The 12,717-nt window shown below is 36.1% G+C and overlaps 3 protein-coding genes across 4 annotated transcripts in view; all 3 read left to right on the top strand.

The window, feature by feature from the left end:
* LOC118733892 (myb-like protein P) overlaps positions 1-12,717 on the top strand; it is a 322,500-nt gene that overhangs the window by 87,851 nt on the left and 221,932 nt on the right. The gene's annotated exons all lie outside the window — the stretch shown is intronic.
* Positions 1-12,717, top strand: part of LOC118733891 (mucin-19) — a 112,172-nt gene that overhangs the window by 65,558 nt on the left and 33,897 nt on the right. The window lies entirely within an intron of this gene.
* Positions 844-10,317, top strand: LOC118733894 (transcription factor Sp8-like). The gene is made up of 2 exons (XM_036463526.1): positions 844-1,807; positions 5,021-10,317. Exons 1-2 carry the CDS (start codon positions 844-846, stop codon positions 5,167-5,169), a joined length of 1,113 nt encoding a protein of 370 aa, XP_036319419.1. The 3' UTR covers positions 5,170-10,317.

Below are 12,717 nucleotides of genomic sequence, written 5' to 3'. Positions count from 1 at the left end.
CCGCTTGAGGACTTGTGGAAGATAGAAATAGAAATTAGCGCGGTAGAGAGAAAGAGAAAAAGTGAGAGAGATAATTTAGAGCAACGAGTCAATAAAGACTCGACAAATGCCAAGCGCTCTAAAGTCAACGCTGAAAAGCCCCTCTTGTTTTTTGGCAAAATTTGTTTATAAAATAATTTGAAAAAAATAATAATTTAAAATGCAGCTAACAGAAAATATTAGTAGATTTGCAACAAAAAATATATATTTTAAAGTATTTTAGATCATCATAAAGCGTAATTTTTAAATTTGATTTTTTCTTTGTTTCAACTTCAAGCGACCCAACTGGCTAATATAAAAATATTGCTGAACAATTTCCATCTTCTCCTTTTCCTCTTTGAGTTCTCATTGTCATTTGATTCATTTGAGTTTTTTAATTTGCCGTTTTGAATTTGGAACGTTATTTTCATATTTGCGAAATACCGTTTTTGTATCACATATATTTTTTTCTCTTTCGTTCTTTTTTCACTTTACACAAGCAAGTGAATCTTCATTTTTATACTTTTACTATTTCATTTTAGTTTGAAAACATATAAAAAACAAAACGAATGAGTAAAATATTTTAGAGCAAGTTACGCCGTTTAAGCGAAGTTCTTTTCCTCAGACAAAGAAAACGAAGAAAGGCAATTAATTGATCAACTTATACTCGTATATATAACTTTTTTTCTATTTTCCTTAAACTATAAAAGAGAGTTTAAAATTGAAACCGAACAAAAAAGTCAAAGCGAAAGCAAAAACGAAAACGAAACGTGAACAAAAGAAAAGCAAAGCCCAAAACGCCAAAGCGTAGTAAGAAAGAAGTTGATGTTGGATTTTTGTTTGGTGTTGTTCCAGGAAACGTCCGATTCGCCACACGTTGTCCCTGCCTGCGGCGGCGGCAGCGCTGGCGGCATTGGCAGCGGCGGTGGTGGCGTTAGCGGTGGCACTGCCTCGTGTTCCACCTCTGCCGCCGCTGCGGCCGCAGCCATTGCTGCCTCGGCGGCCTCCACCTCGTCCCACCATCTCGACCAATCGCAAACACCGCCACCCCTTTACCCCTGCATGTACTGCGGTCACACATTCCAGCACCAAAGCAAGCTAACGCGGCACATACTCTCGCACTCGCTAAAAACGCTGGAGTATCGCGAAACGGCACAGCACCCGCTCTTGCATTCGCATCTGTTGTCGCACGACCTCAATATGGCGCAGCTGCCACAATTCACTTCGTACCAAATGAATGCCGCCGCATTGGCGGCCAGCGGCGCGGAAACTCAGGAACAGGCGGCTGCGGCTGTCGTAGCTGCCGCCATGGAACTGGACTTTGCCGCTGTTATGGCGGCCACATGCGGTAGTGTTGGCGCGCGTGGCGCACTTGATCTCGACGGCAGCGGTGGTGGTGGTCGGATGGGTCATGGTGGCGCCGGTGGTGGCTGCTCGTCATCGGGGAATGGCGGCATTGGTGGCTCACCAGCGGGTAGTGGCGGTGGCGGCTTGGTATTGAGCGGCGCTGGTTCGTCGTCCTCTTCGACGTCTGCAGCGGCGGCCGCGGCGGCGGCGGCAGCAGCAGCTGCGGCCTCCACGTCGGGTTCGCTGCTCGGCCCATCAGCGAGTGGTGCCGATCCGAATGGTGTTGTACTGTGCAAGTTCTGTGGCAAAAGTTTTCCCGATGTGACAACGCTGATTACGCATCTGCCAGTGCATACGGGTGAACGGCCATTCAAGTGTGAATTCTGTGGCAAGGCGTTCAAACTGCGTCATCATATGAAAGATCATTGTCGCGTCCATACGGGTAAGTAGCTTTGTAACTTTGTATTTGAAAATCTTATATCTTTATGTAGTCTATATACACTAAGGAGTGCATATTTGAAGGAGAAATCAGTAACCATAACCCAATTAAACCTCCTATTGTCGCATACCTTCCCTACGGTCGAGTAATTCGTCTGAGGTGGTTTGAGAATCAAATCTGCGCCAGTTTCTGTTCTTTTCGTCAAAAGCTGCGTCTGGACAACCAGGGCCCTGTACTAAATATATGTGCCGCCCCTTCTCAAATATTTCTATCTTATAACTTTATTTTCGGAAAAGATCCGGGCCCGCAGGAAACACGCCCGACCCCCAGGCTCACGGGGGGGCGTGCCTGCCTACCTCACCTCCTGCCAAAGTGCTTCACCTCAGCTCTTGCATACATCGCATACAAATCATCAAAACAGAAATGGTGTAGATATTTTCGGCAGCATCGTATGTCTCTTTTGCGCCAGGGCCATCGAAACTTCGACAGAACCTGTTGAAGGGTAATCTAATGGTTTTGGCATGTACCCCAAGGGGCCAATTTGTAGGTATCTTTTTTGCTCGTCCCTAAGAGAGCTTTGGTTTTAGGTGGGTCGTAAAACACCCAGAACTGCCGGTATAACCTCTACAATCCTGTACGGTTTCACCTCTGCCTGGCCTTCGAGTGATAAATTTCGATGATTTTTCCTTTGATATCCCTGAACGAGGCCCCCATATCCACCGCGTGTGACACACCTTGCCTCGTTTCCGTAAATGGCGCCATGTCACGGGGCCGATATTATGGTAATTTCATATTGATCAGAAATATAGGTCAGCTCTCTTCTACGGTCATCCACTAGTTGAGATCTAACCGAGGTAGAAGGGATTACCTAAATAGCCGCTTAGTATATTTTCTTTAATGTACCTTACTGCCTCCTTATTTAAAAACGCTTCGGCCTGGAAAACGCTTGTATAGTCTTAATAGGCGAAAGCATAACTTAGTGCTCAATAAAAACCCCTGCGCTAAACCCGAATTTCATATTTGACCCGTCAGTAAAAAGAGTTAAGCTCTGCAAGAACTGGATCTTTCCTTGAGTCCAGTCACTTGCGGCTTGGGAATTTGTGCGAAGTTTGAGGTGAGCCCATGTATTCGACAATATACATATATGCAGTAGACAGGGCTTTGGCAGGGATAGAACCGTACCAGCTGTAGCTATTTCGCTATGAGATTAAGCGGTACTCACTTTCGCCTCGACCCCTGGACCTGTGATATGGACAGTCCACAATCCGGTGTTTTGTAATACATGCTGATATCAGTTTCAGAATTTTATTGAAAAATACTGTATCTCAGAATTTGGTTGTAGAATGCCCTATCTTAGAATTCGGTTCAATAACGCCCTATCTCAAACGGTGCTAGCTGCATGCACTAGGCTGCTTTATTTACAATGTTGAATTGCTTAACCATAATGGAATGTGTGTCAACGGGTAATGCTTATGTTGTATTTTGCCGTGACTCACTACAATACAAACGAAATACATAGCGTTTTTGAATCGGCAGCTGATATAGGGCGTTTTTCAACCAAATTCTGAAATAGGGCGTTGTTGAAAATTTTTCTGATACAGGGTGTTTTCGAACTGGCTGCCAAGATAGGTCGATCTTCCACTCAGCCATCGATATGCTGTTCTCTCCAAAATATCTTTAATCTAAGAATCCAAATCGCGATTGCGCCATTTATGCGTATTTTAATAAATATCCCCAACATTAATGCGAATATATGAATTATACGGGGCCTTAAATGACCTTTGTTTTTTACTAATTATGTTCCATGCATGCCACTATTAAACTCCTATGTATAATTGCTCGCCAATTGCGAGAAACGAGTTAATTTTATTTTTCCAAGGTTAAGTTTTCGAGACTTTTGCAATTTACCCTTATTTAAGAAGCAATTGCATAATCTTTATGACAAATGAAAGCTAACGAAATCCGCCTTAAACCGTATATACATCACTTTTCGGTAGGCCTAATATTTTCTGATAATTTAATTAATCATTCCAGATTTTTGTTTTTTTTTTTTTAATGAAAAAATATATGAATTCAAATTTAACAGGAAAAAAACCCAAAATGTACAATTTCTGTGTAATTTTTCTTTTTTTTGTTAAAGCCTGGTTTCTTACATAAAATCAAGCTACTAGTAAAGAAAATGAATGAAAGAATGAGTGAGATGAAAATGGAAGTATTTTTTTGTTGCATGAAAAATAAGCGGGAAAGAGTGTAAATGCGTATGGATAACATTTTTTCCTGCTCCTTTTTCATACAAAAACTTTTTGAGCACTTTAATTTGACCACTCATACCTTTTTTATTTATCCATCGATTTTCTTTATTAGTAGCTTCATGTCTTTGTAACAGAACAGGCTTTAACGAAAATTTAAAAAATTGACACCGGATCTGTTATTTATTTGATTTTTTCCGTGTTTAAAGTTTAAATATTTTTAATCTTTCCCAAAAAGAAATCGGAATTACTAATTAGTTGCTCAGAAACCATCAGACTTATCGAAAAGTGATGTACGTATCGCACACGATCTTCAAAAGTCAAAATTACACGTTCTTCAGAAAATGCGAAAAACTATTTCTCGGCACATCCTAATCATATGGGCAAGGGTGGCTTTACCTAAGTTTTTTTTAACAAATTATAACTAGACTTTACTCCAGCTTTTGCCGAAAAGTAAATAAAGGCTCTGTGTACATTTTTAGTGTGTAATTTCAAAAATGTCAAGTTTTGAGTTCTGTCACTTTTGAAGATCATGTGCGATATGTACATACGATTTATGGAAAATTTAGTTACCTTCATTAGCCGTGTTTCGTATTAAAACTGTTAAATTGGTTCGTAAGATATACGTAATTAATTGGAAACACTTTTTGTTTTAAGCTGAGTAACGGTAAATTGAAAATATCTCGAAAACTTGTCCATATAATAAAAAATGATCTCGATTTTCGGAATCAGCGGGCGATTCTACATAAGTATTGTACAGGGCATCCCTGGACAAAATAAACACAAATTTGAGATCAAGTGTTTCTAGTTTTAAATTTCTTACTTTCAACCTTCGACCAAATTGTTTGCATTTATTTCTCCTTCAATTACGCACGCCTTAGGAATTAAGAATTTCTTTAACTGACAGTTGATTTTATTCGCTTCATTATCCCTTCTTGATCCACAATTCCGCACCACAATCGCACAGGTGAACGACCTTTCCGATGTCACATGTGTGGGAAGACCTTCTCACGTTCGACCATACTTAAGGCGCACGAGAAAACCCATTTTCCCAAGTATGTACGCAAATTTCTTTCACCAAGCCCTGTCGACACAAAGGATGAACTACCACAATAGTGAAGCGACTTTAGTTTGCTTCTAAACTACTACTATTATTACTACTACTACAACTACAACATACAGGATAATAATAATTATAATTATTATAACTGACGATGAGCGATCGTGATCTGTAGTGGCTGATACGCAACGACGTCACGTAAGATCACGATCAACGCACCAACACGAAACAGGTTGAACGCGATGATGATGATGATGATGAAGGAGACGAAGGCGCAAGTGATATTGATTATGATGTTCTGATACACATACATATTTGTATGTACATAAAAGCATCATAGATTTAGTGCTGTTAAACCACGACGACAAAGAATTTGTGGTTGAACGCCCATAAGGGAGTAAGAGGCGTGCCACTTAATAAATAATTATATAAACAGATAAACAAAAAACATGAAAAAAGCCCCTATAAGTCTGCCTGGACATACAAACAGCAGCAAATATATACTTATCTTATACATATATATTGCATATGTAGTAAAGTATATAATTACATAAATATGCTATACAAAATGGAAAGTGAAAAGGAAAACATATGTATGTATATTAAATATAGTACATTTGTATATGTAAATAGGTGAAACTACAGCATGCACATACATACATACAAACAAATATACACATACATACATATATGATTAAGTAAGCGAAGTAAGAAAGTAAATGATGAAAGCTGAAGTAAATACATAAGAAAAAAGAAATTGTCATTATATACATGCATACAAGTATATACATAAATACATATATATACAATACATATATATATATATATATTTAAATTAGTTGTAAGACAAATAATGAATTCAAGTAGTAGGCTAAAGGCAAAAGCGAATAGCGTATGACGGAGAAGTAGAAGTGCTGAAGGAAGAAAAAGACGCTAAGCGTAAATGCAAAATTTTGATTGCATTTTTTTTTTACAAACAGGAATTGTGTACAGGCTGGTTGAGATAAAGCGGTCCGAGTAAAAAAACAAAACGGGACAGAATAGGATAGAAAGTAATTGAGCAAGGCAGGTGTACATATATATCTCTTAAAGTCTCCAAAGCATGCGAACGAGAGGGTTAAAGCCATTAGAGAAGCAGAACCATATACTTACATGCATATGTAGTAAGGCAAGTAGCGAGTCCTAAGTGCTGCAGATATAAGCGAGCAGCAAGCAAGATTAGACCAGTTACTGAGAAGCTACGCGAATAGCTGCTTAAAGCAGAACGCTATTGTATAATGTCTTTTTTTGTGCACTCATATGTATGAACATGAACAATTGTGAAGTTGTAAGAATAAAAGCGATTTTTTTTTAAATGCAGGATTAGGACTTTTGTTTTGTTTATTATAATTGTATTTTTCTGTAACTTCTAAGCGATATCTCAAGTCTTTTTATTCAAATAAGAAAGTCAGCGAGTGATAGGGAACGTTGCTAGCATTTGAGAAGAGAGGGAAATATCAAGAAAAATGTGTTTATGTTGATGTGAGCACAAGGAGAGAGTAGCAGTCCTCAAGCAACATGTTGCTAAACTTCCAACGCAACATGCACACCAATCTACAGCAGTGATGCTCAGAGACAGGCTCTTACTCTGTGCGCGCCCTTATAAAGTCTATAGAAAGCTTTAAAGATCATCATTGACATACGCACATAGATATGTGCATACACACATACATACATATATGGGCTAAACGCAGTTAGCGCAGCGATTGGCACAGAAGTCTCTCAGTGTCAGGATGCTTAAGTGTACGCATTACGTTTTCTTTCCTTATACATTTAGTACAGTTAACGAAAATAGGTAATGTGCATCGTATGGTTTTTGTTACAAACCTACACAAATGTTGTGTATACATACATATTTTTTTTATAGGTAACCGGTTAGCTGCAGCGCTATTGATGGCGTTTGCAAGATCTCATGTGATCCGTTTTTATATAAAAAATATACACAGACATACATACACACATACTTACTAGTGAACTTTTAAGGATAGTAAACCTGTAAAAAGACATACGACATGTCTAAGCACAGGTCACTTTTAAATGCCCATCTAGTTATAGTATGTGCACCTATTTCAGATAAAAGTTATGAAAGCTAAAGCGCATGCACATAGTTTTATATTGTATTTATTAACTTTCAAAAAAAATCACTTGAAGCTTTCCCAGCAGCAAAATCGATCATTAGTATTTGCAGTTATGTATTTTCTCCGATTTGTTAACGATTTCTGTTTAATTTTTCTTTGTTGCAAAAACCCTTGTAATACAAATATCAAAGTAAAATGATTATTGAAAGTGTGTATGTATACTTTAAATGAGCAAAATATTTTTTTTCAATTCTATTTTTATTTTTTATTTTTTGAAAGAACATCAATAACACAACAAACACAATTACAATAGAATAACCAATTGGTGCTAATAAACTACAAACTTACAAACTAGAAAAAAGGAAAATCAATGCAAATTTTACACAAATCACAAACTCTCAAATTATCAACAAAATAATAGCACATATAAATTTCAATAGTAAAAGCTCATATTGGAAGAGCGTGCATAAGGACGTGAACATAACAAAACAGTTGACTTTTTAATAGTTAGATTTATATGCGAGTATATAGAAACTAAGCCATATTTGTATTTGTGTTTAAAGCCTTAGTAACTCCTGTAAATTATTTGCCAAGTGTAGCTGAGTTGTATGTAAAAGAGATGCAGGTTTTACGCTTTTGCGACAGCTTTTTTCAGCTCTTTAAATAATGTTATAGTTACACAAATGCTTAAAGCTCTCTCTGCTCTTTACTTCAGTGTCCTTCAAAGCTATTGTTGCGAGTCAGTTTACAATATCAGCGAGCGTTGTTTCCGCTATATCTCCGACGACCGGAGAAAAAGTTTTTGCCCAAAATACGCTTATATCAAATATACAGATATCTTACAAAAATTTTGCCCTCGTTCTATGTATGCATATGTCCGCAACGACCAGTCGGAGCTTTTACCCTGCGTTAACTTATGTTGAACCTACAGAAAGCTTTAAAAATGTTCCTTCACATATTATGTTTTGGTCATTACTGGCTCGTTGATATACACCGGTGACCAAAGAGAGCTATTTCACTGTGTTCGGCTATGCCAAATCTGCAGAAAGATTTACAAAGCGAACTTTTCAAAAGCTCAAAGTTTAAATCAAAGCGCAAGATAAAAGCTATTGAAGTTCTGAATAGATCAAAAACCACAAAAACATCTCTTACCTCAAACCCATAGCTGTTTTGTGGTCATCGTAAACTTTTCAGATTTCCATAATCTTAAATCTGAATGTGCACAAGATCACAAAATGTTTCAAGATTTAAGAACTTGTATGGGCTTTTTATGCAAGCTTTTCAAAGAGTTTAAACCCAATTATCCTCTTTATCAGCGATGGTCAAAGAGAGCTTTTACTCTGCACACGTGTACAGAAAGCTCAAAAAAGCTCTACCCACGGGCAAAACGATGCCGGTTACTACTCTAAATCGAACAACTTGTTTCCAAAAGAAAGCTTTTCCTAGTCGAAATGTATGGGAAGCTTATAAAAGCTCTGCATACGAGCAAGGTGCTTTAAATAATGGACAGAGATTCCTTTACCTATTTGCACGTCTATATAAAATGTATGGAAAGCACACAAAGCTTAAATCTTAAATTCTCAAAAAACAAAAAATATGCATGGTGGCACACTTAACCGCCTTGAAGGTATAAGATTAGAGTTTAAAGTATATTTCTTTGCCACAGATTTAACACCATTTTAGATCGAACTGGTAACAGCTTTTTAATTTTTTTATAATTAAGGGTTAAGGCTTAACTTAGTGTAAATTTGGCGATCTCCCTTCAAACTTTCTAGTTACTTACATATACATATGAATTTAGTTTTGAGTCGAGTTGAAAAACTTTGCTTGTTTTCAAAAGCTTTTATTCTAGCTTTTATTGGCTTTTTTGGTTTCAAAACTTTCATCAAATTGTAGTCGCTTTGCAAGCCTGCATGTTTTTCTGTGCTTTTTCAATTGACGCGTGCAGAGTAAAAGCTCTCCCTGGCCACCTCTTCTTAAAGACCTGACGCACACAAAACTTTTTTAATGCTGTACTAGGCAATCTTTCCGTAATTTGTTCCCTTTTTTGGAAGCTTTTCGAGCGCCGTTAAACCGCTTGCATAGCCAACTTTAAAATTCAAGAGCTTTTACAAGCTTTTTATTAATTTTTTGCAAGGTTTCCTTCGCACACGCTTCTTTTACTTCACATACTCTCGTCTGTCGCTTGGCAATCGGGTATTTAACAATAAAATCAAAATATTTTACAATTACAACAATCTTAATAGTTATCTCCATAAGACCATTAGTTAAATATACCAACATAAATGCATATAATTAATATCAACCCAGATAATACCGCACCAAATAGACCTGCGCCTAAACGCCTATTTTTTTATCAACATTTTAATGAACTATCCAACAAACAAAAACTTTTCGTAGCAAGCTTTGCGGCTTTAGTTTAGACAATACCCTTGATCACATCATTTTCGATAACAATACTTCAAGTTTTCACCGACATTTTTTGGTAGAATTGTCTACTTTTGAGTTAATTAAATACGTAGAACCGTAGTTTGCGCCCAAAAGGTAAAAGCGAGTAAAATTTTGAAGTATAATATCCTTTTTATCATTTAAAAAATAAGACACAAAAATTATAATACTAAAAATCTATTATTATACTTCATTATGAATATGTATGTATATGCATATATACTTTATACATATACAACCGAGAAAAAATAGATGCTTGGGCATACCAACCTAAATTACTACGACACGCTAAAGGACTCTAAGGAATAAAAAATAATTAAAAGCAAAGTAAATTCGAATGCATATTGAAATGAATAGCTTGATAAGGCGTGAGATAAAACTGTAGAAATTTAGAAGAGAACCCTGGAAATTTTTGAGGGAAAATATGGCTATAAATCTCTTAAAAGCACACACAAATTTGTTTAAGACTTACTTAAGTAACAGAGGCGACAGGAGTTGGCAGCGAAAAAGACACTGAGAAATATCGTAGTTGAAGGAAAAAGGGTTAGAGTAGAAGAGTTAGAGCGAAAAAGTTGAGTATTTGGCGCTGAAAAGAGGTCTTTTGAGACTTTTGAGAAGAAAATGGGTTACAAATTATTTGAAAAAGGCAAACAGAAAAATTATTGCATAGAGAATATCTGTGATCTTAACGATATTTATAAAATATATGAACTAAACCGAAGAAAAACAAAATATAATTAATGCATAGAGAAGCAAGATGAAAATGCTAATAAATAAGTTTAGGAAGAGGTGGAAAAATCTAACAAAAAAAAAATATAAAATCAGAGGCATTGAAAAGGAAAAAAGTTTAATATTAGAGCACTTATATATATGTATATATATATATATATACAGTAGAAACGTGCATATACATATATGTGCACATGCATACATATGTAGATATGTATAATTTTAAAGTATATACAATTTGTATGAAAAAAAAAGAAAACAAAACACACATGCGCGCATGCATGAAATTCTGTGTTTTCTAGATTGTTTATTTTGTTTTTACTTTCTATTAGTAGTTCAAGCGAGCAAATGCGAGTTTATTTTCGAGTTTTAAGGCAGAACACCACACAAAGACACACACACACACCGGCGCAATATGCGAGTACAGTAATACATATCGAGCCCTAATCGCCAAAATAACGTAAGCGACATTTTTTTCAAAATTTTCTTTTTGATGCAGAAATGTATCTAGATAATCGAGGAATATTTCTGCATCAAAAAGAAAATTTTGAAAAAAATGTCGCTTACGTTATTTTGGCGGTTAGGGCTCGATATGTATATGTACAAGAACGTACATACATATCGTCGCTTGGCGTGCAATGACTCGTATCCGCCAAATGCAATACCACGTATGAAGCAGTCCGAAAATTTCACAAAATTGCAAATTGAGAAGGGGTAACCAAAACTAATTTCTTTCTGTGCCACGTCATACGTGGTATTGCATTTGGCGGATACGAGGTATTGCGCGCCAAGCGACGATATCCAAGCTTAACGGTTTACAGTGCGTATACGTAATATATGTATGTGCATATATGTGTTATTTCCCAGTGGGAATTAGGAGCACGTAATAATACCTTATTAGCAACTTACTCTTCACCTGGCAGTCATTGCCATTTCCCTGCCGAACGTCCCTTACTTTTACAAAGGCATGGCCGCCTTATGTAATTAGGAATTTAGAATGTACATTTGGTATCAGACATACTTCTGAGCCGCTTTACAAAGTAAGTTACGTGTAATGCAGAGAAGTCGCTCGGAGTAGTTCGGCGCTTGGAGATAACTTCGGCTGCACGTTACTTTGCAACTGACAACGTAATGTGTCGTTGGAGGTATTCATTTTGTGCTTTACTAGTAGATGACATTGGCCATGATGACAATTTTGGTACTAAAAACTGAAAGAAAACATGGCTTACCTCGTAAGGTGCTTACCTATTTTCCCAGTGGGTTTATAAATATACCTCCCCCCACAAACACACACACACACACACATCCAAACAGATGCCCACATGCACAGTTAGACTTTGATTTTATATAGAGCTTTCGGCTATCAAATATAAGCAAATAACATACAGACATTCATATGTAAATATGTACGAATAAATATTTTAAGTGAAAAGAAAACTAACTTTTTCGGCACTTTGGCATATACGAGTATTTGTAAGTTTAAAATGTGCACTTTAGGCTTATTTCTTCTTTTTTTTGAACTATATTCATTTATCAACTACCTACATACATATGTATTTACATATATGTAATATGAGCAAACAATATTTTCTGCTTTTTCTATATTTAATATCTTGTTTGAGTTGTTTTTTTTTTTTTGGAAACATTTACTCTTTTTTCGGAGTTAAAAACTTATGTATGTTTAAAATGTAAAAATTAACAATTACAAGTTTTATAACAACAATATATACCCTTACATAGTACATACATACATACATACATACATAGTACGTATTTTATAAGGTAGTGAGACAAAAAGTTAACACAAACAGACATATTTAATGTAACAAAAAAAGAAAAAACAAAATTATACATTACAATATGCTATAAGAGCATGAAAAAATCTTTTTAGGAAAACTAAAATATAAAAAAGTGCGTAAAAATTAAGAATGCAAATTTTCAGAAGAAGAGAAAGTACACATTTTTAGACAAGAAACTAAATTAAAAGAACACATATGAAAATTACGGAGCCGAAAATTATATATATGTACACGCATACATACATATAAATATACATACATACATACTTACATATGAATATACGCATACATAAGTCTAGCACAACATACATGCGCCCCTCCTCTGACTATTAACCCCTGCCAACAGAGACACCTTTTGCCGCTTATAAAAAGCAAAATTATTTCAACTTGCTTATACTTATGTATGTACATACATAGGAATACAAATAAGTATACTATTGTAGCAAAAAAGAAAAAATATTTCTTTAATAACATACCTACTTGTATTGAGGGCTTGAGAAACTGCAAAAGT

Source organism: Rhagoletis pomonella, unplaced genomic scaffold (assembly GCF_013731165.1).
Source record: "Rhagoletis pomonella isolate Grant_MI unplaced genomic scaffold, Rhpom_1.0 Rhpom_scaffold_00002, whole genome shotgun sequence".
NCBI classification, from domain to species: domain Eukaryota; kingdom Metazoa; phylum Arthropoda; class Insecta; order Diptera; family Tephritidae; genus Rhagoletis; species Rhagoletis pomonella.
The sequence above is the reverse complement of the archived record's forward strand: the minus strand, read 5'-3'. Positions and strand labels throughout refer to the sequence as shown.

Coding starts and splice junctions, on each gene's coding strand:
- LOC118733894 (XM_036463526.1), top strand. CDS start 844: ATGTTGGATTTTTGTTTGGTGTTGTTCCAGGAAACGTCCGATTCGCCA. Junction 1,808..5,020: donor TCATTGTCGCGTCCATACGG/GTAAGTAGCTTT, acceptor ACAATCGCACAG/GTGAACGACCTTTCCGATGT.